This window comes from Amphimedon queenslandica, unplaced genomic scaffold (assembly GCF_000090795.2).
Source record: "Amphimedon queenslandica unplaced genomic scaffold, v1.1 AMPQUscaffold_13463, whole genome shotgun sequence".
In the NCBI taxonomy this organism is placed as follows: domain Eukaryota; kingdom Metazoa; phylum Porifera; class Demospongiae; order Haplosclerida; family Niphatidae; genus Amphimedon; species Amphimedon queenslandica.
The window spans coordinates 85,580-111,068 of record NW_003546301.1 but is presented as its reverse complement, the minus strand read 5'-3'; the positions used below and the strand labels follow the sequence as shown (position 1 = coordinate 111,068).

General features: G+C 34.9%; 8 protein-coding genes across 12 annotated transcripts; 3 read left to right on the top strand and 5 right to left on the bottom strand.

Annotated features, from left to right (window-relative positions):
• Positions 1 to 56: 56 nt before the first annotated feature.
• On the top strand, positions 57 to 7,395 carry LOC100639527 (Fanconi anemia group M protein). 3 transcript variants are annotated; one of them, XM_019994862.1, is made up of 11 exons: positions 690 to 762; positions 1,180 to 1,305; positions 1,362 to 1,424; positions 1,474 to 1,679; positions 1,903 to 1,980; positions 2,029 to 2,187; positions 2,229 to 2,360; positions 2,407 to 2,916; positions 5,081 to 5,287; positions 5,353 to 7,122; positions 7,168 to 7,395. In XM_019994862.1, exons 3-11 carry the CDS (start codon positions 1,391 to 1,393, stop codon positions 7,285 to 7,287), a joined length of 3,216 nt encoding a protein of 1,071 aa, XP_019850421.1. In that variant the 5' UTR covers positions 690 to 762; positions 1,180 to 1,305; positions 1,362 to 1,390; the 3' UTR covers positions 7,288 to 7,395. The 3 variants fall into 3 exon arrangements, with proteins under 3 accessions (XP_003385505.1, XP_019850421.1, XP_019850422.1); XM_019994863.1 differs by lacking the exon at positions 1,362 to 1,424; XM_003385457.3 differs by lacking the exons at positions 1,180 to 1,305; positions 1,362 to 1,424 and having other exon boundaries at positions 57 to 762.
• LOC105312245 (arf-GAP with dual PH domain-containing protein 1-like) lies at positions 7,352 to 9,393 on the bottom strand. The gene is made up of 10 exons (XM_011404740.2): positions 9,258 to 9,393; positions 9,072 to 9,205; positions 8,721 to 8,812; positions 8,531 to 8,619; positions 8,373 to 8,479; positions 8,141 to 8,290; positions 8,015 to 8,095; positions 7,904 to 7,972; positions 7,799 to 7,861; positions 7,352 to 7,747 (listed from the first exon to the last, which is right to left on the bottom strand). The coding sequence occupies exons 1-10, from the start codon at positions 9,337 to 9,339 to the stop codon at positions 7,469 to 7,471; spliced, it is 1,146 nt and encodes a 381-aa protein (XP_011403042.1). The 5' UTR covers positions 9,340 to 9,393; the 3' UTR covers positions 7,352 to 7,468.
• Positions 9,394 to 9,428: 35 nt separating this feature from the next.
• Positions 9,429 to 13,056, bottom strand: LOC100639401 (arf-GAP with dual PH domain-containing protein 1-like). The gene is made up of 9 exons (XM_003385456.3): positions 12,953 to 13,056; positions 12,319 to 12,544; positions 11,562 to 11,650; positions 11,408 to 11,514; positions 11,217 to 11,360; positions 11,083 to 11,166; positions 10,665 to 10,733; positions 10,555 to 10,617; positions 9,429 to 9,803 (listed from the first exon to the last, which is right to left on the bottom strand). The coding sequence occupies exons 1-9, from the start codon at positions 13,038 to 13,040 to the stop codon at positions 9,555 to 9,557; spliced, it is 1,119 nt and encodes a 372-aa protein (XP_003385504.1). The 5' UTR covers positions 13,041 to 13,056; the 3' UTR covers positions 9,429 to 9,554.
• Positions 13,057 to 13,141: 85 nt separating this feature from the next.
• LOC100639273 (peptidyl-prolyl cis-trans isomerase-like 4) lies at positions 13,142 to 14,557 on the top strand. The gene has a single exon (XM_003385455.3). It carries the CDS (start codon positions 13,164 to 13,166, stop codon positions 14,496 to 14,498), a length of 1,335 nt encoding a protein of 444 aa, XP_003385503.1. The 5' UTR covers positions 13,142 to 13,163; the 3' UTR covers positions 14,499 to 14,557.
• Positions 14,558 to 14,568: 11 nt separating this feature from the next.
• LOC100639147 (eukaryotic elongation factor 2 kinase-like) lies at positions 14,569 to 17,310 on the top strand. Its single transcript, XM_003385454.3, has 12 exons — positions 14,569 to 14,831; positions 14,881 to 14,918; positions 14,984 to 15,155; positions 15,393 to 15,542; positions 15,594 to 15,654; positions 15,704 to 15,867; positions 15,917 to 16,168; positions 16,227 to 16,337; positions 16,391 to 16,570; positions 16,633 to 16,736; positions 16,779 to 16,915; positions 17,105 to 17,310. The coding sequence occupies exons 1-12, from the start codon at positions 14,649 to 14,651 to the stop codon at positions 17,245 to 17,247; spliced, it is 1,695 nt and encodes a 564-aa protein (XP_003385502.1). The 5' UTR covers positions 14,569 to 14,648; the 3' UTR covers positions 17,248 to 17,310.
• A 225-nt stretch (positions 17,311 to 17,535) lies between these two features.
• On the bottom strand, positions 17,536 to 20,781 carry LOC100639021 (GTP 3',8-cyclase, mitochondrial-like). Its single transcript, XM_011404738.2, has 10 exons — positions 20,587 to 20,781; positions 20,355 to 20,522; positions 19,060 to 19,224; positions 18,952 to 19,013; positions 18,828 to 18,899; positions 18,630 to 18,782; positions 18,471 to 18,581; positions 18,305 to 18,425; positions 18,210 to 18,257; positions 17,536 to 18,154 (listed from the first exon to the last, which is right to left on the bottom strand). Exons 1-10 carry the CDS (start codon positions 20,744 to 20,746, stop codon positions 17,625 to 17,627), a joined length of 1,590 nt encoding a protein of 529 aa, XP_011403040.2. The 5' UTR covers positions 20,747 to 20,781; the 3' UTR covers positions 17,536 to 17,624.
• On the bottom strand, positions 20,781 to 22,527 carry LOC105312243 (protein unc-93 homolog A-like). Its single transcript, XM_011404737.2, has 3 exons — positions 21,511 to 22,527; positions 21,194 to 21,458; positions 20,781 to 21,090 (listed from the first exon to the last, which is right to left on the bottom strand). Exons 1-3 carry the CDS (start codon positions 22,459 to 22,461, stop codon positions 20,840 to 20,842), a joined length of 1,467 nt encoding a protein of 488 aa, XP_011403039.1. The 5' UTR covers positions 22,462 to 22,527; the 3' UTR covers positions 20,781 to 20,839.
• Positions 22,528 to 23,074: 547 nt separating this feature from the next.
• Positions 23,075 to 25,470, bottom strand: LOC109581085 (uncharacterized). Of its 3 annotated transcripts, none has more exons than XM_019994859.1 (6): positions 25,093 to 25,470; positions 24,501 to 25,046; positions 23,946 to 24,449; positions 23,861 to 23,905; positions 23,468 to 23,812; positions 23,075 to 23,413 (listed from the first exon to the last, which is right to left on the bottom strand). In XM_019994859.1, exons 1-6 carry the CDS (start codon positions 25,130 to 25,132, stop codon positions 23,196 to 23,198), a joined length of 1,698 nt encoding a protein of 565 aa, XP_019850418.1. In that variant the 5' UTR covers positions 25,133 to 25,470; the 3' UTR covers positions 23,075 to 23,195. The 3 variants fall into 3 exon arrangements, with proteins under 3 accessions (XP_019850418.1, XP_019850419.1, XP_019850420.1); XM_019994860.1 differs by having other exon boundaries at positions 23,468 to 23,809; XM_019994861.1 differs by having other exon boundaries at positions 23,861 to 23,899.
• Between the last annotated feature and the right edge of the window lie 19 nt (positions 25,471 to 25,489).

Here is a 25,489-nt window from a genome sequence, read left to right as displayed (position 1 = left end):
ATCATAGCCTGAGTTATTGAAAAGATTAATGTATACCTATGTAGCTGAGGTTTACATAACAGGAACTACACATGCAGTATTGATACTTGGTAATTTTTAACACAAAATACCCTTGTTTGGAATATTTAATTTACTTAAATGACAAATGCTATGATTCAAATAACTGTTTATGAGGTGGACTGGAAGGCTTTGAAAGTAAGGAAGTTGATTTTTGTGAACCACGTGTTTACACGTGATTTGCATGTCACGTGATTACCAATTGTTTCAAAGTCCACCCATATCCATTCCATTGAAATTATGCCAAACACATGGAAGAGGCCCAAAATCCACTCGATGATCATAACAATTCTGATTCTACTGATGATGATTTCGACTTTTCTATGATACCAGTTGATGAATTCTTTGCTGATGATTGGGAAGCTGATGATGCTGTTGCTGACTCCAAGCCCTGTCCGAGTCCTGAGCGGCACACAGTGAACAATTCTAGTGTTTATGAAGATATTCCTGGTTTTGATTACGAGGCAGGCCAGTCTTATATATACCCTACCAACTATCCAATTCGTGATTATCAGTTCAACATCGTGAATAAATGCCTCTTTAAAAATACACTTGTATCTCTTCCTACTGGCCTTGGGAAAACGTTTATTGCTGCAGTTGTGATGTATAATTTCTATCGCTGGTATCCTTGTAAGAAGGTCATTTTCCTGGCACCAACAAAGCCCCTTGTTTCTCAGCAAGTTGAAGCTTGTTACAACATTATGGGTAATTAAATTTTACAAGTTTAATTTTCATTTATTAATTGCATCAAGAGTAGATAATAATTAGAGGAGAATGTCCTACTGTGCAATACCCCCTGCTTCATCACAGCGTAGAATTGAAGGGTCACATTCAGGATATTTTCAGTATTTTTTAGTAGTTATTTGAAAATAACTAGCAATAACTATAACTACTTAAATAAAATACAGAAATATCCTGAATGTGACTCTTCAATTCTACGACGTGATGAAGCAGACCTTATAGCCAGTAGGACACTCTCCTCTAATTATTATCTACTCTTGGTATAATGTATATCTGGTAATTTTTATCTTTATTTAATTTTGGAATGCAAAGCTTTGTGCGGACTTAAAATTTATGAAAGTTTTATTCATGTGTAATTTTTGTATACAAAATTTTCTGCAGATACCACCTGCATTGTCAAGAAACGTAGCATTATCATCTTCTTTCAATGTACATGTACATTGTACAGTATCTCTCCCGCGGCAGTTGGCAGACAGTCTAATAAACATGGTAGCTTTTGAAACACAGGTACTTTGTAGGATCCTTCTAAGATATTTTTAGTTTTATATATTGTTAATTTTCAGACAGGAACCACTGTGTAAAAATAAAATGTATGATTTTTTGTCTAAAGATTACCAGATATAATGGTAACAACTTGTGTCAGATATAATACAGATATTTTATACTTCACTCTAGGTATTCCTCAGGAAGACACAATAGAAATGACAGGGTCGGTGGCTCCAAAAGACAGAAATCACCACTGGAATACAAAACGAGTGTTTTATCTCACTCCTCAAGTTCTGCAGAATGACCTCAACCAGGAAACCTGTAATGCTGAGGACATTTGTTGTATTGTGTTTGATGAAGCACACAAAGCTTTAGGAAATCATTCATATTGTCAAGTAAATTAGTAATTGAAAATTCTTTGTTATGATACCTTAAGCCCTCTTTTAATTTTGTGACCAATCTGCATGGCATTTCAGTGAACTCATTATTAAACACTGTCATTATAGTTACGGGTAAAATGAAAAGAAAATTTTTAGAATTGTGAACCATTGCAATAAAAATGCTATTAATGTGCATGAAAAGTGGACTTAAGGTACTCTTTGAAATTAATTACTTCAGGTAATCAAGAAGCTGATTAGTGCAAATGCTACTGTACGCGTTTTAGCTCTCTCTGCTACTCCTGGTAGTGATCTTAAGGTTTGTTGATCAGAATGATAATGTTTTTTAGATGTTTTGTTAAAATAGGCAGTTCAGCAAGTTATTGATAACCTTCAAATCGCTCACATTGAGTTGAGATGTGAAGATTCGCTAGACATCCAACAATACAATCATGGAAGGAAAGTGGAAAAGATTGTTGTACCTTTAGATGAGGAAATTTTGCAAGTCAGGGAATCTTTTAAGAAAGTATTGCAGCTGCAAATGATTATTTTTTAATATGATTATAGATGCTTGTTAATTTTTTAAGTCGTTTGGCCCGTCAGAATCTCATTTATTCTACTGATGTTGACAGATTGGGCAAATTTCAAATGTTGCAGGCTCGTGAAAGTTTTAGAAAATTGTGTCCAAGTGGGGCTCAGGTAGCATAATTAATAGTGATAATATTTTTAATTTTTTGTGTTTTAGGCCAGTGCTATTGAAGGCATATTTTGTCTTTGTATTTCTCTGTTTCATGCCTATGAGCTTCTACTTCAACATGGCATGCGCTCCTTTTATGTTTTTCTCAAAGAAAGTGTTTCTGAAGGTTATTCAAGAGCTAAAATGGAGCTCTCTTATAGTCATGACTTCAAAAAAATGATGTCATTCCTGGACAGCAAAATGACTGAAGCTGTCAATACTAGCCTACAGTTGAACAGCTCTATGTATTGCCCCTCAGTGAAGCCAACAGCTGATTTTTTTTATAGTCATCCTAAGTTAAAGGAATTGGAGAAAGTTGTTTTATCACATTTTGAAAGTTCTAGTGGTTCACCAACCAAAGTCATGATTTTCTCCCAATACCGGGAAAGTGTCCGTGAAATAGCAGACATGTTATCTCGACATTTTCCAGTCATTCAAGTTATGAGTTTTATTGGTCATTCATCAACTGGTAAAAACAAGAGTGGCGGCAAAGGACAAACTCAAAAAGAGCAAATTGAAGTGAGCTTATGCATAGATATGGTTTTTGCATACTTACATGTACATGTACATGTTGCACTTACCTTGTTATTGTGATGCAACTCCTTTATGCTTAATTATGTAGTACCTATAGTTTGCATTTTGGAATTTGGAGTTTTACATGTAATTGCCCTGATACTGTGAAATAATAATGGAAAATCAAAATGATACTATGTCAGCTTAAACATGTAGCCTTTTGTGATAATGTATTTTTTATTTCTACCTAGTGCCTTAATTAATTGACAAAGTGCATCAAATAGTTGCTATAGAGCTGAAGCTTTAGTGTTAACTGTTAAAATGTCTTTAAAATTTGCATACCTACATGTAGTCATGTACATGTATAATCTGCTTTCATTAAGACTTTTCAAGGTTTGCTATTGCCACTTTATTTACAGTGACCACGCACGCAAACTTTTTCTAAGGCATACATGTACATGTATGTGTGGACTGGTTATTAGTTATCTTAATCCTGCATGTTTATAGTTGACGTACAGTCAAAATTGCATTGATGATGTAACCTTTATGACACAGATAGTGCACAAAGTTGGCCAAATTTTACTTTGCATTGCATTTTGTGATGTGTGTCAACCCAGACTTTGAATGAAAGTGTTATAATGTGTAAATGTATGTGCAGTGTCTAGACACCTTACAAAAACCTGTTATCCCTTGGCATCAAGAATTCAAGACTACTATAAGACTTAATATTAATAGTACGGGTTCTGTCTAGGTGATAGTAATCAGTGCATTACTTAGAAGTTATTAATAACCATGTGTAAACATGGTTTTTGCAGTCAAATATTTTGTGCATGAATTGAAAAATGAACAATTATGGTCTTGACCACCTTTTCAAATTGTTGCAAATTTATCTCTGTACATGTTATTTTACATGTAGTACATTTTACATGTACAGTTTTTGACTTTGTTGTGTAATCCTTTTTCCATTAAATTGTGAGACAAAGTATCATGCCCATTTTCCTTAATGGTTTGTATAGGAACTAGGCATTATCACTTTTTCACATAATAAATTTAATTTCACATTGTGCACTGATTTGTTACTTTGTGGCAATATTTTGTAGGCTTGTATCATTATTGGACTCGCCACGCTTGCGTAGGCGGGTACTAAGCAGTTGGGTTGTCATTCTGTCCACACAGTTTAATTGATTTGTAAAAAACTTATCTTTTTGTCTGAGCAGTCTAGAGCTCTATTTCTTCTTCTAGCAACAGATAAAGTTGCTTTCTTTCATCTAGTTATGCTCTTGTAGCATCCCATGGCACCAAAAGCTATGAACTGCTAAACCAGGGGACCTCTCTTCAGGTGAGAGCTCATGTTTCACTCTACAGGGCTGAGATTTGCTTCAGAGGTAGAAAATCCCATCTAACGAAAAACAAAAACAACGATTTTGTCCTAACTTCGTTGTTTGTGAGTTACAGTTGCTCAAACTTTGTGATTTAGCCTCTTTGAGAATTTTTCAGGCGGCACTGAGGAAAGCAGGAACAACTAAACTCTCTCAGTCTCTTTTAAATATCTAGAAAAATTTTCTAAGCCAACTCTTTCTTGGAATAGAGCTTCAGATGCTAAAATAAATTTCAGCTTTTCTTCTTTCTCCTACCCATGTGCCATGATTTAGTTAGTTGTTGACCACACCCATAGCTTATTTTAATTATCATTATAACTATGCAGTCAATAATAATAATTTTTTTCAAATTGCTTAAAATATCACAGTACAAGTAATACATATCACTCAGGTGAATTCCAGCAGGCGAGTCCATTGCACCATAGTGCTTCATCTTAGTGGCAATAGTGCATCTGCTTTTATGATGAATTACTGTATGTGTATTGCTCAAATTAAGAGGTATAGTATGTGAACTGCTGACTTATCAAACTATTAATTAAACCATGTCACCATGGATTACTCTTTAATTACAAAGATTTCTCAAAATTTTACCTATATGTACTTGTATGATTATGGTATGTTATAGACTTGTAATGCTCTTCATTCCTTTGAGTTACACTGTATACAAATGTTCCTGTTGATACAGGTGTGGTAAACAAACAACTTTGTAATAACACTGTAACTCTTTACTTGGAATTTTATGTTTCCAAAAAATATTAGCCCTGGTATGATTTACATTAGTCGTATAATAGGTCATAATGAAGTTTCGTGAAGGTGGCTATAATACACTTGTATCTACATGTGTTGGTGAAGAAGGGCTTGATATTGGGGAAGTAGATTTGATAGTTTGTTTTGATGCTCACAAATCTCCTGTCCGTTTGATACAAAGAATGGGTCGTACTGGACGAAAGAGGCAAGGAAGAATTGTGGTCATTGTAAGCCAGGGAAAAGAAGAACAGGTGTGATTATGATTCTTTTCTTTTGTCCATTTTATTATTTGGCACACTCTCTTTTCTCTTTTTAGATTTATCTTAAAAGTCAATCCAACAAGGCTAGTGTTCATCGTGCTATCAGGGATGGCTCCAAGTCTTTGACTATGTTCCAGTTTAGTCCAAGAATGGTTCCACGTCATTTATTTCCTAAGGTTGATAAGCGATTCATTGAAATTGAAAAATTTAATAGTAAACAGAAGCTTCCTAAAACTACTGCCAAGTTTCCTACTTCTAAGAATATTGGGATTTATTTGAAGAATGATCCGAAAGGAGTGTTTCTGACGTCAAGTGAATTAGCATACTGGCATAGTAATTTTGCTTTGACGGAACATGAAGCAAAGTCAATTGAAACTGGCATGATTAGCTGTTTATTTCCCAAGCTTCTGTTATCATCAGGTCAATGTAAACTTGAGCCTACTCCTACCATTGCTAATCGATCACTTGTTTGTTTAAGCCGCTGGACACATTTGCTGACAGCACCAACAGCTACTCATTTTGTAAGTCATTCACTGTCTTGTGACGCTCTAAAAAATATTCTTACTTTTGTCGATAACTTACAGACAAATGATGAATCATTAGATCATGCCATGCCAAAAAATCAGAAAAGCTTTGATGATTGTAATACAAGCCTCATAACTGATCAGAATATGATTCATAGCCCTGTTAATGATGCTGGCTCAGGTTTGAACTTGTGTAACAATGTAACTTCCAGTCAAAGATCTGTTCCTCTACCTCCAGCTATAGATACACTGGATTGGTTAGATGATGTAATGTCTACACAGCATATTAGATCTGATGATAAAGGCATACAGATGAGGGATGAAAGACAAGGCACTGTCAACCACAACAGTTTTTGTAACGGATCACCTTCACATCACTTAGATAGTCAACGAGAAGTGCTAGAAGATGGTACTTTAGCAACAGATGTCGTTTGTACAATACCAGAAAGTCCTGTGGCACAAAAATGTCACAAGGCAGTCACTTGTTCCACACCTCAAAGCACAAAGATTCTGCAACAAACATCGTCACATTTGATTTCAAATTCTCCTCAAAACCAGTTTGATTCTCCAGTTCCTCGTCATCTGCAAACACCCGATAGTGAAGATGTCTTTCTGAAGAAACTGGTCACTAAAAGATTACGTGGGCGTGTGACAATCAGGCAACCTAATTTTTTACGTTCCCCAACACCAAATAATTCAGAACCTGCCATTAGATTATTACAAGACATAGAAGAAGCAGATACTATTGATGCTGAAGATTTTATTAACAAGGAAGCAGATAATCCTGATAGCTCAGGATCAAGTGACGCTAATGAAGCTGACATGGATGAATATGATCTTAACGATGACTTTATTAATGATAAGTCAGTATTGACACAGTACCTTCCACCTGGTCAGACTCAACACTCTCCAGTAGACATGACAAGTGTCTATCATCGCTCACTCATAAGCCCATGCCAGGATAAGTATAAACTTGTATTGAGTCAGCGTCATGGGATCTTGAATTATTACATGAACAGATCTGTAAGAGGAACCAAGAAGAGGAAGCTTGAAATTGTGAATGACGAATCTGTTCTCTCTGAAGTTGACAAAACTAAAGAAAGAGTTTTGGACTCTTCTTTCTCATCTGAAAACTCAGATTGTTCTGTGCTACCTACTGCATTAGAATCTGGCAGTCAGAAGATATCAGCTACCACATTAGATGGAGATCTATCATGCCGTCAAAGAGTAGCTCAACTGGCATGCCGTCAAAGGATAGCTCAACTAGTGCAAAGTGGAGTCATTGTTAGCCCATCACTTATAGTAAGTGTGGTTTTACATTACTTTTTGTTACATTTATTACTTTAGAATAAGGTTGCAAGTATTGAAGAAATGGAAAATTCACTTGCTGATAATGGTGAGAAGTATTTAACTGAAGAAGAATTGGAAATGTTTTTTTCTCAAGATGATAGTTTAGACTTGTTTTAAATGGAACTTAACATTGTTTGTTTATTCATAGTCTGTTTAGTATTACTCATAAATTTTAATATTCTTTGTTCCAATAAAAACTATTTAAATATGCTTATCACAAACTAATTTCACTAACACCAATAATAAGAATGAAAATGCAGTTGCTACAAATTTTGATTTAATGAATTAAAATTAATGATCAAATTGAGAGAGAATGATCTCTCTCATCTTCATATGTCACATAAGCATCATCAGGAGCATCATCCAACTTATCCATTGATCCTTCAATAACGTTTTGCAAAAGAGTCATCCAATGCTTTTTGTCCTGTTCTGATTCAGTCATTAGAGGAAAGCATCTATGAGGCGCCTGAAGCACAAAAATGTAATTGTACTCAGACAGATGATGTGGGACTGATTCTGAAACCAAAAATCCTTCAGACGAAGGTCCAATCAGAATCTCGCCAAGAGGATATGCATCCTGAAACATTATAAAAGTATCATAAAATTTAAAAAATTAATAATTATATACCTTGGGTTTATCATAGTATCTAAGATTATTTTTATCCAAGACGAAAAACCTTCTTTGAAGTTTCTATAGGTGTGAATAATACCAAGTACACAGCAATTTTGTTACCTTTTGATTAGGAGGCATTTTGTACATGTAACCAGCATGTGTAAAATTCCAAGTAACTTTATCTATTAACTGCAAGTATTAGTACACTAAAACCATAAGTAATACTCTTACTTCTTCATCAGGAGCATGATACTTAAGACGGAGAGCTTTTAATTTAGCAGATCTTATGGTCAAAAACCAATCCATCATTTCCTATAAAAGTTAACTATTCATCATGTCAAAAGGTAATCTATTTACATTTGCACTATCAGTGTAAACAAACAAGTTCCTAGACTTGCCACGTATTCGATATGTTATCAACATTGAGTGATTGTGATCCTCTAAGCCTGGTGCATCAAACATGGCATTAAGTCCAAGCAGGGGTATACTAGCTTTAGGTTTACGATCCTACAACAGAACACAAAGATTGTTTGTCTTTCATTATCCTTCAAATCACACACGATTGATAATTATACAGGTATACATGTACCTGAGAATTAATGAAGTAGCTGAAATTTTCCTCATCTAAAACAAAATAGCGTGACTTCCATTCGTCACTCTTCTTCTTTCGTTTGTGCAGAAATCCCTGTCTAAGACCTACAAGCATGAGCATTACAGTTTTATGTGGCAAAAATAATTCATTTTTACCTGTTAAATAAGGTCGAAGAATTTCAGGAGCTGAAGGTGCAAACTCTTTTCTTTCATACTTTGCTCTTATCCACTGTTCTCTACACATCCTGTAATGTGTGTGCATTATGTGTAGTAATTGCTTTGTCAGTTGATTGGTGTCATTGTAATAACTTGTAGGCCTGATGCACTAGAACAGGAAGTCACTTACAATTTATCATCTGGAGTAGGTCTTGGCCATATAATGGGTACTTTATGCTCCCATTTTTTCTTTGCTTCAATATTGCCAACAGATATCATGTCCTACATTGTATGTAGCATTACATTTTTTACGGAATTAGGATCATATAACAGGGAATGTAAATTAAATTTCATCTAATCAGTCATTCGTTCTTTCAAAAAAATTCAGAGAAATCTAGCAAGCGCACACACAACAACTTTGCAACAATAATATTGGCACAGTTCTTAGTCAAGTGTACAAATTACATAGTGCCAACATCCTGGGTGATGACAGACTAGTGATGAAGCCGGCTATCTATGGCTGTATAGATTAGCATCATACCTGTATCATATCTTGTGTCCATTGATCTAGCTTTACAGATTTAATGTGCGATACTGAAGTGCCAAGTCGTTTGTGAATACCAGCACAATCGATGCAGATGAATATTCCCAAGTTCACGGATGCCCAATCTGGTCCTAAATACAATCCGCTAAATTTGCTGTACTAGCAAAATAACACGGCAGATACCTTTTTTCCCACAATCTGCACACAAATTATTGCCATCCTCCTTCAGAGCTTGCTCAAGCAGTGAGCGCTCACTTCCAGACATCCTCGTACTCTTCTTCAGCGAGTCATAGGCTAGTCTGTTTAATTTATGGGTGTGGTTTTTCAATAACTGTACATTTTTTAAAAGCAGTATTGAAGCAATAAAGTTATCGTTATTCCAAAATCAGTAGTAAAAATGATCTAATACCACAGAATAAAATAATTAATCCAAAATCAATGATTATAATAATTATAAATTAATAATTACGATAAAATGTTTCACTCTGTATGATAGGATAGATTTTCTGAAGATAAAATTGCATCTCTAGGCTTCTCGAGAGCTGCTCTTAATACCGTCAACCACGACAACTTGTCTTCTGAAGTTTCTGCAAGCAATGGAAAGGTTCTTGTTGGAGTGTTTAAGATAAAAGCATTTTCTCCAGCTCCTAGCTCATGAGGAGCGGATTCATCAACAGAATAGCCTTCTGATGGGTTACCAAGTACAATTTCACCAAGTGGAAAAGGATCCTAAACAACAAATCACTTGTAATCACTAGAATGTGCAACAATGTTAACTAATACATCCAAATAAACATCTTATTTCAAATCTACCACATAGCGGGTTTATTTTGAGGATAATAATTTTCGTGAATGGCTTGTATCCGGAGGTTCACGGAATTAATTTTCCCGAATTGCTACTTTTCTGCCATCTTGTATCATACTAAATTAATTTAATTTCACAAATCTTCAAAAATCCACAAAATTCGCAAAATTTGTTATTCTCAAATAAACTCGCTATACGGTATTAAATTTACTATGGTGACAGGCTGACAGATTCACACTGCTCAGTACTCAGTAGTGCATTATGTTACAAGTATAATGAAGTGGCACTAAAAATTGTATACACAGCTAAAGGTGTTGAGTTAACATATCAAAAATTGTAATGCACCTTACGGTTCTAAAGTTGCACTAAGCATAATCATGGACTAAAACCCTATGATATTGTAGACATTCCAACAACTATACATACACTTGTAGGATGCTACATAAACATGTCCACTTGTGTTATCATAGGGAATAACATTGCACATCTGCACAACATCTTATAAACACATCAATCTACAAATAAGTGGCATAAAGGAACTACCCCTTCAAATAAAAATTCTATGTCAAGGACTATAATTTGCTTGCATATACTGTACTTGTACAATAGATAAAAAAATCATAATTAGTTTAATTACTTGTACATAAGGACATTATCACAATTAACTGCACTTACTGTTGGTTTTTCAAAGTACATTACTCTCCTATCATCAAGGACAAAAAATCGTTTCTGAAATCTCTACAAGCATTTAAATCAATGCAAAGCACAACAATAATTTCTCTTACTGTTTTATTCGCTGGTGTCTTATGAAGATAACCAGTTTTAACAAAATCTCTTGAAAGTAATGGATAAAGCTAAAAAGAAAATTCAATTGACACTATCAATTACACAACACATAATTGTAATAATGTGGCATACATGTACATGTAGTAAGTTAATAGCAAGAATTTTGTGGCTCAAAATTTTCTCAGGTCCATCTAAAAATCAATTTTGTGGCTTTAATTTTCGTGGTTTTGTACTTTTAAGCCATCTTGAAGCATATTAAATTGATTTTTGCGGATTTTATTTTTGTGAATTAAAAAAAAACCGCAAAATCCACAAAAAAATTTTGGGCCATGAAAATTTCCCACTATACAGTAGTAACAAAGTTGAAATCAGTAAGCAAATACGTCTATCACTATGCAATAGAAATCATAGCCTTACTTGTTCTTCTGGAATTTGAGGGTGGGTTCTTCTTAAAAAATTTAGCCTAGCAGCTCTGATTGCACAGAACCAGTGGATAATATCCTGTGTGAATTTATCAAATAATGATGTAATTTACAAAGTTTAGAACATACAATGCCTTGCTCAGCATATACAAATATGTTTCTGGATTTTCCTTTGATAAGAGCAATTATTTGCATCCCATTTGGATGGCCCGTTTGTCCTTGCAAAGTCACATTAATCTTGTCAAGAGGAATAGTCTCAACAGGATGCACATCCTACATATAAATGTATTATACTAAAACTAAACATTAAAATAAATAACCTGAAGTTTTTTGTAGTAACTTAACGAATCCCTTTCCAAAACAAAAAATCGACTTTGCCATACATTGTCAATTTTCTTTTTCTTATGAAGAAATCCCTTCTTTAAGCCTGCATGAACACATTACAACAAATGCTCAAAGCATAACAAAATCTACCTTGTAAATATGGTTTGTCTGAATCTTTAGTTTCAATTATAAACTCTTTCCTTTCGTACTTGGCTCTAATCCATTGATCTCTACACACTCTATCAATAAATAAATACATGCATCACAAAACTGGCTTTATTATGAGTATAGAACATAAGTTTACATCAAAAAGAGAGGTAATTTAGATAAATCACAATATACATGCACTTATAAAATATGCAAACATTCTATAAATAAAGAAGGCTATCAAAACAATGACAAATCAAATTTTTGACACGATGAACCATGTAACTGCTTGTGGCAGTGGTAGGTCTCACAAAACAAATATCATACATGTATCTTAATAACAAATTATGTCTTCTCATTGGTATGCACTTATCACAAGTTTACTACAAAGTTAACATTACTCTCCATGTGTTACTGTGCAGCATTAAATCTAACCCAAAGTATTACAATAATGATCATGATAATAATAAATTGAAAGACAATGTAACTTTTGTCAAAATAAACTATGACGTGTGATTTGACACTAAGGAAGCTATTCTATTTTACAATTTAATCAAAAACCTAGGAGGAGAATGAAAAGCTTATAGGATATTATTATACTTTACAGTAATGACAGCCAAACATACTTATGGTAAGAATTTTAAATTAGCTAAGAGTTCAAAATACCAAAATACAAATAAACAAAACAGTGAAGTTATTCAAAACTATTCTTGACACCATGTGTACATACTCAAGCAATATAAGACATAAATAAACTCACAAACAGTCATCTGGTGTAGGAGCCTTCCAACATGGTGGTACCTTTGCTTCCCAAATTTCTTTAGCCTTCACATTACCCATTTCTTTCATTTTTTCTGCTTGTTCCTCAGTCCACTGGTCTAACTGTACTGATTTAACTTTAGAAATGTGAACACCTAGTCCCCTATGTATCCCACTGCAATCAATGCAAATAAATATTCCAAAGCTGACGTCTGCCCAAACAGGGTCTGTGCAAAATAGAGTTTTCATTTTATCACAATATTTAATGTGAAATCTCAAACCACTAGATTACAATCAGTAAACCTCTAAAGACACACTACATTTCCCAGTTCAATAATTACTAGCTGGTTACTCAACTAAGGAAGAATGTACCTAATGGCTTGAGTCAGCAGCTCTTAGTTGTAATAAGAACTAACTCAACATTCCACAGCATTTCTCAACCGTACCCACTAATGGCTACATGTATCATACAAACACCTATTCATAATCTGTTGTATCTTAACAATGAATCTGTAATGTGTCATTTGGAGACAAAACACAAACCTCAAATTACTTAAACAATTCCCAAATTTAATGAGCATTGTAATATATATAATATTTTATACAAAAAAGCAGGCCAATTATCTACAACATACCCATTTTGCCACAATCTGCACATATGTCGTTTCCTGGGATCTTCTGTAACTCTAGAACCGCTCGTTTAGCTGGTGACTCATCTGCCATCACCGCGGACAGTAAATGAGCAAGTTACAGTGAATGAGCTCAATGAAGGTGGCCTCGATTCATTGAGGTGGAGTAGTTGAATGGAAGAGGGAGGAGCTGAGAATTTATCATCACGGATACAAAATGGCGGTTTTGATAGAGACGTCTGTGGGAGATTTGGTTGTAGATCTGTACACTAAAGAGAGGCCAAAGACATGTCTTAACTTCTTAAAGCTTTGTAAACTCAAGTATTATAATTACTGTCTTTTTTACAACGTGCAGAGCAACTTTATAGCTCAAACTGGTGATCCGACTGCTACAGGTGAAGGTGGGACTAGTTTGTTGGGTGCTCTGAAAGGAGAGGGCTTTAAATACGTAGAGAGTGAAGCTGTGCCTCGATTGAAGCATGCCAAACTGGGGACTGTATCAATGGTCACAAATGAGAATAACTGTTACACTTCTCAATTCTTTTTCACACTGAGGGAAAACCTGGATTACCTGGATGGTAAGCACTGCGTGTTTGGTGAAGTAGCCGAGGGCAATGATGTATTAGGAAAGTTAAGTCAGTCACCGGTTGATAAAGATGGGAGGCCTCTACAAGATGTTTGTATACTGCACACTGTGATACTGGAGGATCCTTACCCTGATCCACCTGATCTTGCTCCCCCTAGTCGCTCGCCTAGCCCTCCGGCCACTCTCACTGATACTAATCATATTGGGGTAGATGAAGACATTGATGAGTTTGAAGGTAAAAGTGCCGCTGAAATACAGGAAGCTATCGCTCTAAAGGAAAGTAAAGCAAATGCTCATATTCTCGAAATGGTTGGTGACATACCTGATGCCGATGCTAAGCCTCCAGAAAATGTTTTATTTGTATGCAAGCTAAATCCGGCTACCTCTTCAGAAGATTTAGAGATAATATTTTCACGATTTGGCCCAATTCTGAGTTGTGAAGTGATTCGAGATCAAAAGACAGGGGATTCACTTCAGTATGCTTTCATTGAGTTTGAGACTGAAGACGACTGCATCAAAGCTTATTTTAAAATGGATAATGTCCTTATTGATGACCGCAGGATACATGTTGACTTCAGTCAGTCTCTAGCAAAAACAAAGCACAACAAACCGATTCCAAGCCAACCTTCACCAGTAGATGACAAATACGAAATGGTATTTGATGACAAAGATCTCATACCTGAAAAAAGAAAAGGAAAGCAAGATCGAGATTATAAGAATCGAGAAGGATCTAGTAGTCCAAGGCCAAGAAGAGGGTACCGTGATACAAGAAAGACCTCAAGGAGTCCTAGGCGAAGAAAATTTGACTCAAGTCACAGAAAAAATGAAAAAGAAAGACGAAAGTATTCCAGGAGTCCTAGAAGAAAGGAACGTGATCATGGAAAGGAAAGAGGAAGATCATCTTCCAAAAGCCCCAAGAGGACCAAGTCTCATAGTAGTAGATCTCATAATTACAGGAACCACTGAATTGTGTCTATTTTCTTCTTATTTTGTACAATCAAGAATGTATTGAAAATTTAAAAGAACTTTTTGTGTGGGTGGAGCTAGTTATTGCCTGCATGTTGTATGTTATTGTAAAGCCTAGGAGGATCACCTCGGATTGTGTTTCACTCCGCTATGGCGTCGATTCTGGCCAAGAAACATTGGGAAGAAGCTGTAAAGAAAGTTAAATCCTTAGAAGATCCTTGGGAAGATATAGATTTTGATTCTCTCCCCGAAAGAGTGGCAATCCGACATGTTTATAATCCTAGATCGAAGTCATGGTGGCAAGATGAAGTGTTGATTAAAATGCAGGAAAAAGTTAGTTAGGTGTATATGAGATTAGGTTACTATAGATTATTAATTTTAGCCCTTTGCTTTTGGTGCTATGAGGGAATGCTATAGAATGTAAGTAGATATATTGACGACTATTATAATTATAAATCGATTTTGATGCCACACTGATATTGCAGGAAGAAGTTGTCCAAGTTTTCAGTGCAGCCTGATTGGCACAATGCATCGAATTATGTTGCTAAGTGTTATAAAAGTGAAGAATCTGCAACTGCTTTGAAACAGGATGTTCAACTTCAGATGGATGCCAAGTTATGGGGAGAGAAATATAACAAAAGAAACCCTCCAAAGAAAGTATGTTTACCTCTGTTGTAATTATGATGTCATGCTGTGCTCACTCTTTTATAAATGCCCGAACCAATGAATGCTAGACACACTAGCAAATTATTATATTAATGAAATTTGCGTATTACCTGGCTGATTAATTAATGTGAACTCTCATTCCTATTTGTATTGACTCTAGAATTTCATTTAATTTTGGCCTGTTTTCTGTAAAATATTTGGTAGTTGATTGAATATGTTTTTATGCAGGTTGACTTTTTTCAAGCCTATCTTATAACACTGAAGGAGCCACTGAATGGCAAGACAAATTATTGTGTCGAACATTTTATGGAAGGCAATTATATTAAATACAACTCAAATAGTGGCTATATTTCAGATGTTAACAGGCTTACTCCACAGGTACTGTCATGTATAGTAACAATTATTGTAATTTTTTGTATTAAATGGCAGGCATTCAGTCATTTTACGTTTGAAAAGTCTGGTCACCAACTAATTGTTGTTGATATTCAAGGTAGATGTTGTCAGTACTGTTACTACATATACACTGTATGCATTGCTAGGAGTGGGGGATTTATATACTGACCCACAAATTCATACACTTGACATGAAAGACTATGGTGAGGCTAATCTTGGTGATAAAGGAATGGCATTATTCTTCTCATCTCATCTCTGCTCACCTCTCTGCTCTGCACTTGGACTATCTTCTTTTGACCTCCATGACAAAGTACATTTCATTGTCATTAAACTCATTAAACTCTGTACTTTCCTTTTAGGAACGTGTTAGATTAATGTCTCATAGTTGGGAGGTATCCACCACCACAGTTGTCACCCCAATAGATAATGATGAAGCAGTACCAAAGCAATTATGTAGTAAAAGGAAGAGCCTGTCGGATGTTTTTGAAAGAGTTTCTTTGGATCTAACAGCTGGATCGCTTTCTAGTCCTGTAATTGAAAACAAGCATATCTCTGATGATGTGTTTAATGACAAATCAAAGGAGACAGGGAGCGAAGCAACTGTTACTAGGGTATGTGTTAATTAATTTTATGTACATGACCATACCACTTTACTACTACTATTAATAGTTGCAGGAAAATGTGAAGCACAGAATATCTAGTGTGGCATTGGAACTGATGGAGGGTGACACAATTGTTGAATCATATTCATTGGAGCAAAAGAATGTCAATCTGGGGCAGGTACAATTTTCACTGAACTCTTACTACTAAATTCATTATGCATGTACATGTAGGTACACTATGAAATGGCAATATATCACTCTAAAGGAAGGTTTACTTCTGAACCTGACCTTGATGCGTCACTGTTTCATCTACATAAAGCAGCGGACTTGTGTTTAGGTGCTGCCTTGTTTGAGTTAGGTTGCATATATAGGCAACTACCACACTATGAGCTAGACTGTCTTTCTGTTGAGGTATACTGAATACTCATTAAACTATTAGTATCATTTGAGAATGATACTCTATTTCTTATTAGGCAACACCAGATAATGAAGCTATGGGACTGAAATATTTGAAGTCTGCAGCCAAGACTGGTCTGAGACAAGCAATGATTGTTGTTGGAAGAATACTGGAGACAGGGTATTAGTTGTATATTTTTGTGTGATTATTGTGAATCATTAGAGAGAATTCAGAGAGGGACTGGAAAGAGGCTGCGCACTGGTACACTCTAGCACTGAACTCTCTTAAAAGTGAAAGTGAAGTGCCGTTAGAAGATGATTATATCATTATGGCCAAATTGGGAAACATGTACAATACAGGTATAAAGTCATATCCCCATGCATCTAGAAATTAGTTTCCTGCTTTATGTTAACTGTACAAAATTTAGTTGTAGCATGATTTACAATGTCAATTGATTCCATTACTTTGATCAATGCATGCTTGTTGACTTTAGATAACTATAAACATGTCATGCTTTAACAGTATTTTCATTTTTATATTACCTTCAGGTAAATTTGGGCTAAGCACTGACTATGAAAAAGCTGGGCAGTATTTTCAAGAAGCTGCAGATCTGGCAATGGAAGAAATGAAGGGGAAATTAGCTAATAAATACTACATGCTTGCTGAAGAAGCATGGTCATGCATGGACTGAAATACTTTTGTTATTATACATTTTTATTTTGTCAAATCAGTATATATTACAATTCCATTTCAACTTGGCAATAGGCATTCGATTTCCATTGTGGTATTAGTGTGCAAAAGACACTGACCATTATCGTAAAAAAATTCAGGCTTTAATTAACCTTCCTAGTTGATTATCAATGTATTATTTTTTGACACTCAATGGAATGTCAAACTCTTTTCACAGAATATCATTTCCTTGCTATAATGTTTTGCCTGTAGGGCTTAAGAGTACACACATCTTTACTCTTACGCATTATGTGATCAAAAAATTGAGTATCATCTTTATAGCATTAAACAACATACAATAATTATTATACAATAATATTTTTAAAAATTTTAATTTCATTATTGGCTATTAAATGTACTTTTGCCTCCAGTTTTTGTAATGAGGTGTATATCTCTGATGACATGTTTGTACCCAGTTGACTTAGTCATATCATATATAGCCAGCAGCCCAGATGAAACACCTGTCAATGCTTCCATCTCTACACCAGTAGGTCCTTCACTTTTTACACATACTTTAATCATCACAGCTAAGTCTTTTACATCTACAGTAATGTCCACACTAGTAATATTCACTGGATGGCATAATGGGATTATTTCTGGAGTCTTTTTCACACCCATAATGGCAGCTATTCTAGCCACTGCTGCTACTGAGCCTTTAGGGTTCGCTATAGGACTAGTAAATAATTCCATTGCTTCAGACGACAAATCAATAGTTCCTTCAGCAGTAGCTGTCCTCATTGTGTGCTTTTTTCCAGTGATATCCACCATCCTTGGGTTGCCATCTGAGCCAATGTGTGAAAGAGTTGAATACATTTTATGAAGATGAAGTCTGCTAGCGACTAAACTGGCTGCGTTTGTATGATATCCTCCTAAAATAATTATTATAAGAATTAATATAAATAAAAATGGAGTATATATATATACCAATTAAAATCATTGGCCTGTTTTTCCTTTTGCTAAGAGTCAACATGCCTAATCAGACAGAAATTAGTATCTAATACTATGACTGTATCAGGTACCTGCATGATGAGGATGCTTCCTCTTAACAGCAGCAGATATCACTGGTAATAGTTCTTCATCTGATGCACCAGATCTTATGTAATTTTTTAACGATACTTCACTAGCTCCAAATAAACACACCTACAATACATCACATTACAACAATAACTAATGGCAACACCTGACCTTAAGATTTCCATCTGCCGTTATACGAAGTCTGTTACATGATCCACAAAAATGTTCACTCATTGATGTGATAAAACCCACTCTTCCTTTGTAGCCAGGCACTTGATAATGCTAGCAGTAATACTCAATTGAATTACAATCATTAAATTTGAAACTAACTTTTGATGTGTCATTTTCACTGTCTTGATGCCTGGCTAATGATGGGTAATAATTTTGGAGAGATGAAAGCATTTCATGATATGGCAAAAAACGTTTTGTATTCCATTTGTTTCCATCAAATGGCATGTACTCTATGAACCGAACATCTATTGGCTTCAAAAACAGAAAAATTAAATTTCAATAACAATAATAAAAAACCTTTTCTTCTGTGAGAGCAACAAAGTCATTCAATTCATCATCATTAACTCCACGCATGACAACACAATTTACCTATAATTATATTGAAGCTATACAATATTACTTTCATTATGAAAATGATTACTTTCACAGGATTGATCCCACTATCAATAGCACTATCAATTGCATTCAATACTCGCTCATGACCTAAAAATATGAAAAATAGAACATAACATTACATTATTAAAGTCACCTCTTCTCCGGCTGATAAATTCAAATTTCTGTGGTATGAGTGTATCAAGACTAATATTGACAGAAGAGAGACCTGCTTCCTTTAATAAATGAACCTTCTTAGCAAGAGTAAGCCCATTTGTAGTAAGTCCAATAGTGCTCAATCCAGATATAGCTGAGAGCTGGGCTAAAGATAAAGCAATAAATCAGTGTACTTAAATAATTTTAAATTTTGTACATGAGGCCACAGCAAAAACACAATGCTGTAGGGTGCCTTTTTTCTTGAGCTATTGAAAGCCCAACTAAAGTGTATTATTTAATATAATAAGGCAGTCCAAATAGATGCATTGTTTCCCCTTTCCTACCTGCACAAGCCTGCATCAGCAATAATTAATAATTATTTGATTATTTATGCATCAATTTATCTTCCAAAATTTTAATGAATATTAAATAAAACCACCCACCCACATCAGCCCCGCCTGTGAAAGGAGAAACAATGGAGTGGCCTAATTGGAGCGGTCTAAAGTCAGTTACTAATATTCAATGAAATTATGGCTCTCTTTAATACATACTGTACATAAAAACTGCAATACCTAAGGTGAAATTTTTGTGAATTTGGCCTTTTGATAGCTATCAAAAAAATTAAAACAACCAATTTCAACCTTTATGCACGCCAAAAATTTGCCAAAATTAAAAAAATTTTTTAATTTACCAAAATTCTATCCTTCCAAAATCACCAGTTTTACCATTTCAACTATTATACATAAAATTACAACATATTTTTGTAATAGACTTGGGGTCAACCCAATTGTAATTGGACATAATGCAATTGTAATTGAGGCTTAAACCTGCTGCCTGCATAAACAAAATGTAACATTTTGATCAAAACTGAGTTGTCACTGTTATACCATTTGTTGTATAATTAATTTGATTCCGATCAAAAGTTATGGATTTTAATATTACTCTAAAAGCAATGCATTGCTTGTAAGCTCATAAAGTATGTTATTTAAATCACATAGCACAATTTGTCTGAAACCCTGGTGATTACTTTCATGACACTTGAACTACCATTTCTCAAGCAAACCATGTTTTCATCAAGCAAAAACATATCAAATAGTAATTATAGTATACATGGCATAAGTCTATTTTTACAGAAGGAGTGAAATTGTAATTGACCCAAAATGACTACGGCATTACTGCCTTGCCCATTCTTCCTAAACAGTGAGCTAAACAGTTGTTCGTTATGTGTAGTAGTAACAAATGCTCACAATGCACATCTCTAAAATACACTGTATGAATCCTGATCACACAACTTACTTATGATATCTAGCAAATCAGTACGTAGGAGTGGCTCTCCTCCAGTCAGTCTGATTTTATTCACACCTTGAGATACAAACAAACTTGCTAAACGAACAATCTCACTTGCTGTCAATAGCTCAGATGACGGGCTTAACTCCACTCCTTCCTCTGGCATACAGTACTGACCTATTATACATAATACGGTGTAATATGATATGAAAGAAGTAATATTGATGCTTTACACACGTACATCTCAAGTTGCACCTTTCGGTTAACGATATCCTCAGATAGGTGTGACTTCTCCCGAATTTATCTGTAAGAGCTTCTTGAACAGGTAGTCTAGTACTACTAGCCTCCCTACACATTAACAAAACAGGTCTTGTTCTCAATCTTAAAACGCGAACTGCCATTGTATTTGAGCCACGCCTTTCATCAAGTATTTATTTCAACATTGCTGATTCAACAAGACTAAAGACATAATAATAGACTACTATTAAAATTCGTTATTCATTAGATTTCTGAATGATTTTCCTATAACAGCAAGGAAATATCTGTTCTTTTGTCTGTGTTTTAAAATACAACAGACTGTAGGTACTTATTGATATGAGCAATAGCCCGACTTCAATCCACAAATTGGTGCTGAAAGTTGCAAATAATGGAACCGAAAATCCTAAGATATAACCAAGAGCAAACCCCATTCTTATGGTAGCATATGCTGGCTCTTTTTGCTGTGGGAACAGCAAACCAACAAGAACTACAAAAGATAGGTGGAGTTGGAAGATGAGTAACAGAGGAACAAAAAGGTAGGAGAGAGGGGAAAGAAAGTGAGCATAAGTAAATTTAAAATAATTACATACTTGGTGGTATGTTAAACCAAATTCCTTCGCAGGATCCTAATATTCCTATTGGTAAAAATGCTACAAGATAGCTTGGTTCCCTCTCCCAAAACAACAGAAACAACAACACTCCAAGCATGACAGTAGATGCCACATACACCATAATAAACTGGGGAATATATTTGACTAATCTACCACTTATTATAGCTGATAATCCACTGCATGTACCATAAGTGAGTGAAAATAGACCAACCCAATGAACACCAATGCAATCTGATACATACACCTATCAAAGGAGATACATATGTAATAGTTTACACTAATGTATTTATATAGACCTTAGATAAAATTCCTAATGTAGAAGAAGAAAGGAAGGAAGACAGTACAGCAGCAGGAAGCAACATGAGTATCTTCCAATTAATGAACATTTTAAAAGTAGCAATAACAGGATCCTTAACATAAACAGTAGCTGCTTTACAGCAAGACTGAAACTTCAAATTGACTCCAGGATTATCCACAAATATACACAGTATTGAAATAGAAATAATTGCAATGATCAAGAATGAAGATAACAAGATATAGACGTATGTCTCATCCAAATTTTGTACTTCAGTGTTATTGCAGACAGAACGAAGAGAAGAATCAACAATTTCTTCATCTAAACGCGACCTCTCACTAAACAGAACGATGGTCGTCGCTAGATTACCAGGCAAGTACCCTAACTTGAAAAACATTGTTACAATTCCATTGAAGAATGCAATGAGGTGATCAGGATCTTCATTAAGTGCAGGGGCGTACTTCATTGCTGTAACAGTTGCATGAATGTTAACAGATGCAAAGACTGGTCCCAGAGAGATACCATAGCAAAAAGCACCAGGCACCAGTGTATACCAAGTAGGGTAAAAATTAGAAAGAATGTAAATGAAAGACATTGTGTATGTAACCACAGAAGCATATTTAGTTCCAAGTGCTCTAATAAACGATGAAGTAAATATACCTGATATTAGAAAAGTCGTGCTTCCTATCACAAGCGTAGCCAGTCCTAAACCTTGCTCATCGTTAAGACTACTCTGCAGGCTGACTAGGGCTACCACACTGCTTAGGATGAGGTTGAATGCCAACCCAGCACCAATGACATTCTTGTAGGCTTTTACTTTCGGGGAGAGTGAGCATATTATACTACGACGTGGGTGTTCCTCTTTCTTCTCTTCATCTTCCACTGGTACACGTTGGTCATTCAGTTCTTGAGAAAGTTTCACGACTTCAAGCTCGACCTCAACCTCTGTCATATTTTACACTTCAGCCACGCCCACAAGCAGTAGTGCTGCATTAGAAGCAGATTTTTGTCTCCATACACCATAAAACTTGTTTCATGTTATCAACGGTGTATAAAACTTGTTTCATGCTATCAACGGTGTATAAAACATGCTTTATAAAACTTATTTCATATTACAAAACATGCAAATTTTATGAAACAATACTGAATTTTTCATGGTGTTGTAGATTTATCATTAACTGTGAGGCACAGGGGCGTATCTGAGGGGGGGCCTACAGGGGCCTGGGCCCCCCATCAATTGTTGTAGATAATGATATTCATTGTTTGTTTTATTACCTACCACCTAGTAATATAAATTAACCACCTTGTAATCATTTATAATACATTGCACAGCAGTAAATGTACAAGAAATGAGAAGTAGACGAAACAAAACACTCATTTTACATTAATCATTGTTGAAAATGTAAGATTTTGATGCTTTTAAAATACGTAAAATGCTATTTTAGTGCACTATACGAACGCTAAAAAGGGGGTGTGGCCAAATTTTCGGCGCGCTTCGCGCGCCATTTTTCTCTGTGCCCTTTCATTATTTCCTTCCCAGCTACGCCCCTGGTGAGGCATAATTATTACTATTAAGCTACTGAACTAAAGTATTTGAAATTTAAATCAATAGCACTGATTAGTCACAATGCAGTTACTTTTGTAACAGTGCAATTAGAATGTTCCAGCTCTGCATCATGATCTTGTTTATTCTTTGTTGACAACAGTTGAGTAATACAATTCATCATTATTAGTACTGCATGTGTTCGAAATATACGAAAGATTTCTTTCTGTTGCTATATCTTGATTCTCCCTATGAATGACAGACAGTTGCTGATTATTGTTGACATTACTCATGTAAAGTGGATTGTTATACAATGATAAATCATCTAGCGAATTTTCAATTGATGTCTCTTCCTGAAGAGCTATAGTAAAATAATCATTATAATGGTATATTTAAAAAGTAATACAATACTAACTTGCATTTGTTAAATCATTACAACCTAATGATTTTGATGTAGATTTCCCACTTGCAATCTTCCTCCTTTTCCAAATAAGGATAAAAAAGATATTAAATATTATCATGACAGTTACTACAAGAATTAAAAACAGTACCACTGAAACTGCTACTAATACACAAACAGAAGTACTAGAACATAATGTTGTTGCATATACAGTGTTAGATGGATTCACCGATGATACAGGCATAGTAGCACTAGAAATCAACACAGAAGATATTGTGCTGGTTGCAGGTACATTTTTCGAAATAGACATAGTATTGAAAGCAGATACACTGTCAGAAACACTGGAAGCATAAAAACCTGCTAAAAATGTACAAATTTTTGCATACTAAGTTTTTATGATGTGCTTACAAGAAATTCTCACTGTCATAGGAGTGGCAGTTGGTTGGTCTAGACCTATGAAATTATTATTATTACCATTAAAAAAATAGCTTACCAATTTCTGCTGTGATTAATGGAATATTATTATAGATTGGTTTCATTAAATCACTTGCATTTATTTGTGACAATGCATTACTAGTAGAAATTATTATATTTTTGGGACCAGTTCCTACTTGTTCATGTAAACGTATCTGACTCTGATGAGAAGGTGGAATATGAACACCAAATATGTCACTTTCTTGAAACTGCAGTGGAGTCCGAGGAACAAACTCATAAAGGTTAGTTCCAATCACTGTGTTAGCATTAACTAAACTAGATCCTACTTTAACATATTCAGAATTTATTTTACGCCATATTTGGAGTTCAGGTTGTTGTCCATCACTACTTTCTACAATTGTGCCTGCATAGATCCATTTCACTACAGATCTATTACATGAAAAAATCATTTCTGGATATAAGTACTGCCTTCCTCCTGTAAAAATTTGAGACTCGTGTATTCCAAGGGAATTTTCTATTACAAATGAAGTATTGATCAAATTGCTAATCAGACAGTTTCTATCTAAAAAAATTAAAAGCATTCTGTAGGATCAATTTTCAAAGTGTGTCTTACCTGTTAACACTGGATATATTAGTATTGATTGGTTTGTAGTGGTTGGATTTAGAGTAACACTTTTAGACCCAAATGATAGACTTTCACTATTAGAACTGACCCCATTGACATAGTACAATCTGACAACACTTCTTTCTTCTAGTGGCTGTGATACAGCTAGAAGATCTCTATGTGTTATACTCATGGGAGGGTTGAGTGCATATTCAAATAATCCAGTAGTACTGACGTTAGAGGTGGAATAATAAATTACTCTTTCACTGCCATCTATGAGATCAAGCTGATTAAAATTTACACTATTCCGTCTGAAAATCTGAATGCTAGGAAAAAGCGTACGAGTGTCAGTAGCAATCCTCACATCAATACCCAAAAAGAGACTGGTTATATTTGTGATACAATCAAATTCATATTCTTGAAGCATTCTGAGTTCATTAGAAAGATATCCTCCAACTAAATTATTACCTATCTCTTGTGCTCTCTGTGTCACTAGTGATTGATCCATGAAATTTGCACACACTGGTTCCTGTCCTTTAACATTAAGGATATTACCTGAAGAAACAATAACAACTAATAACTATCATTTTTAGATTCTTACCAATAATTGCAAGGAGTAAAAGACAATCAGGCAGCATCATCTTTACCAATAAAATTAGTTAAGCTTGTTTTTGCTATGAAGCATATAAAATACATGAAGACTATAAATTACGGATGTAACAGGCAAGGTCACTAATTGAAAATGCAATTACTTCATACCTAATACATTAGGTAACAGCATTTTATCTAATTTTAACCCTGCCTGCAAAATCCCTGCTGAACATCTTTATGTGTTATGTGTCCATGGAGCATAGCACTGGATAAGAATGGATATACATATACATATGTAGCTAACTGCTGATGCTAACAACAAGTAGTTGTTTAATAAACCTGCAATATAAACTATTACACATAAGTATAATGTTAGAATAAATAAACATACAAGTTAATGTTTGTTA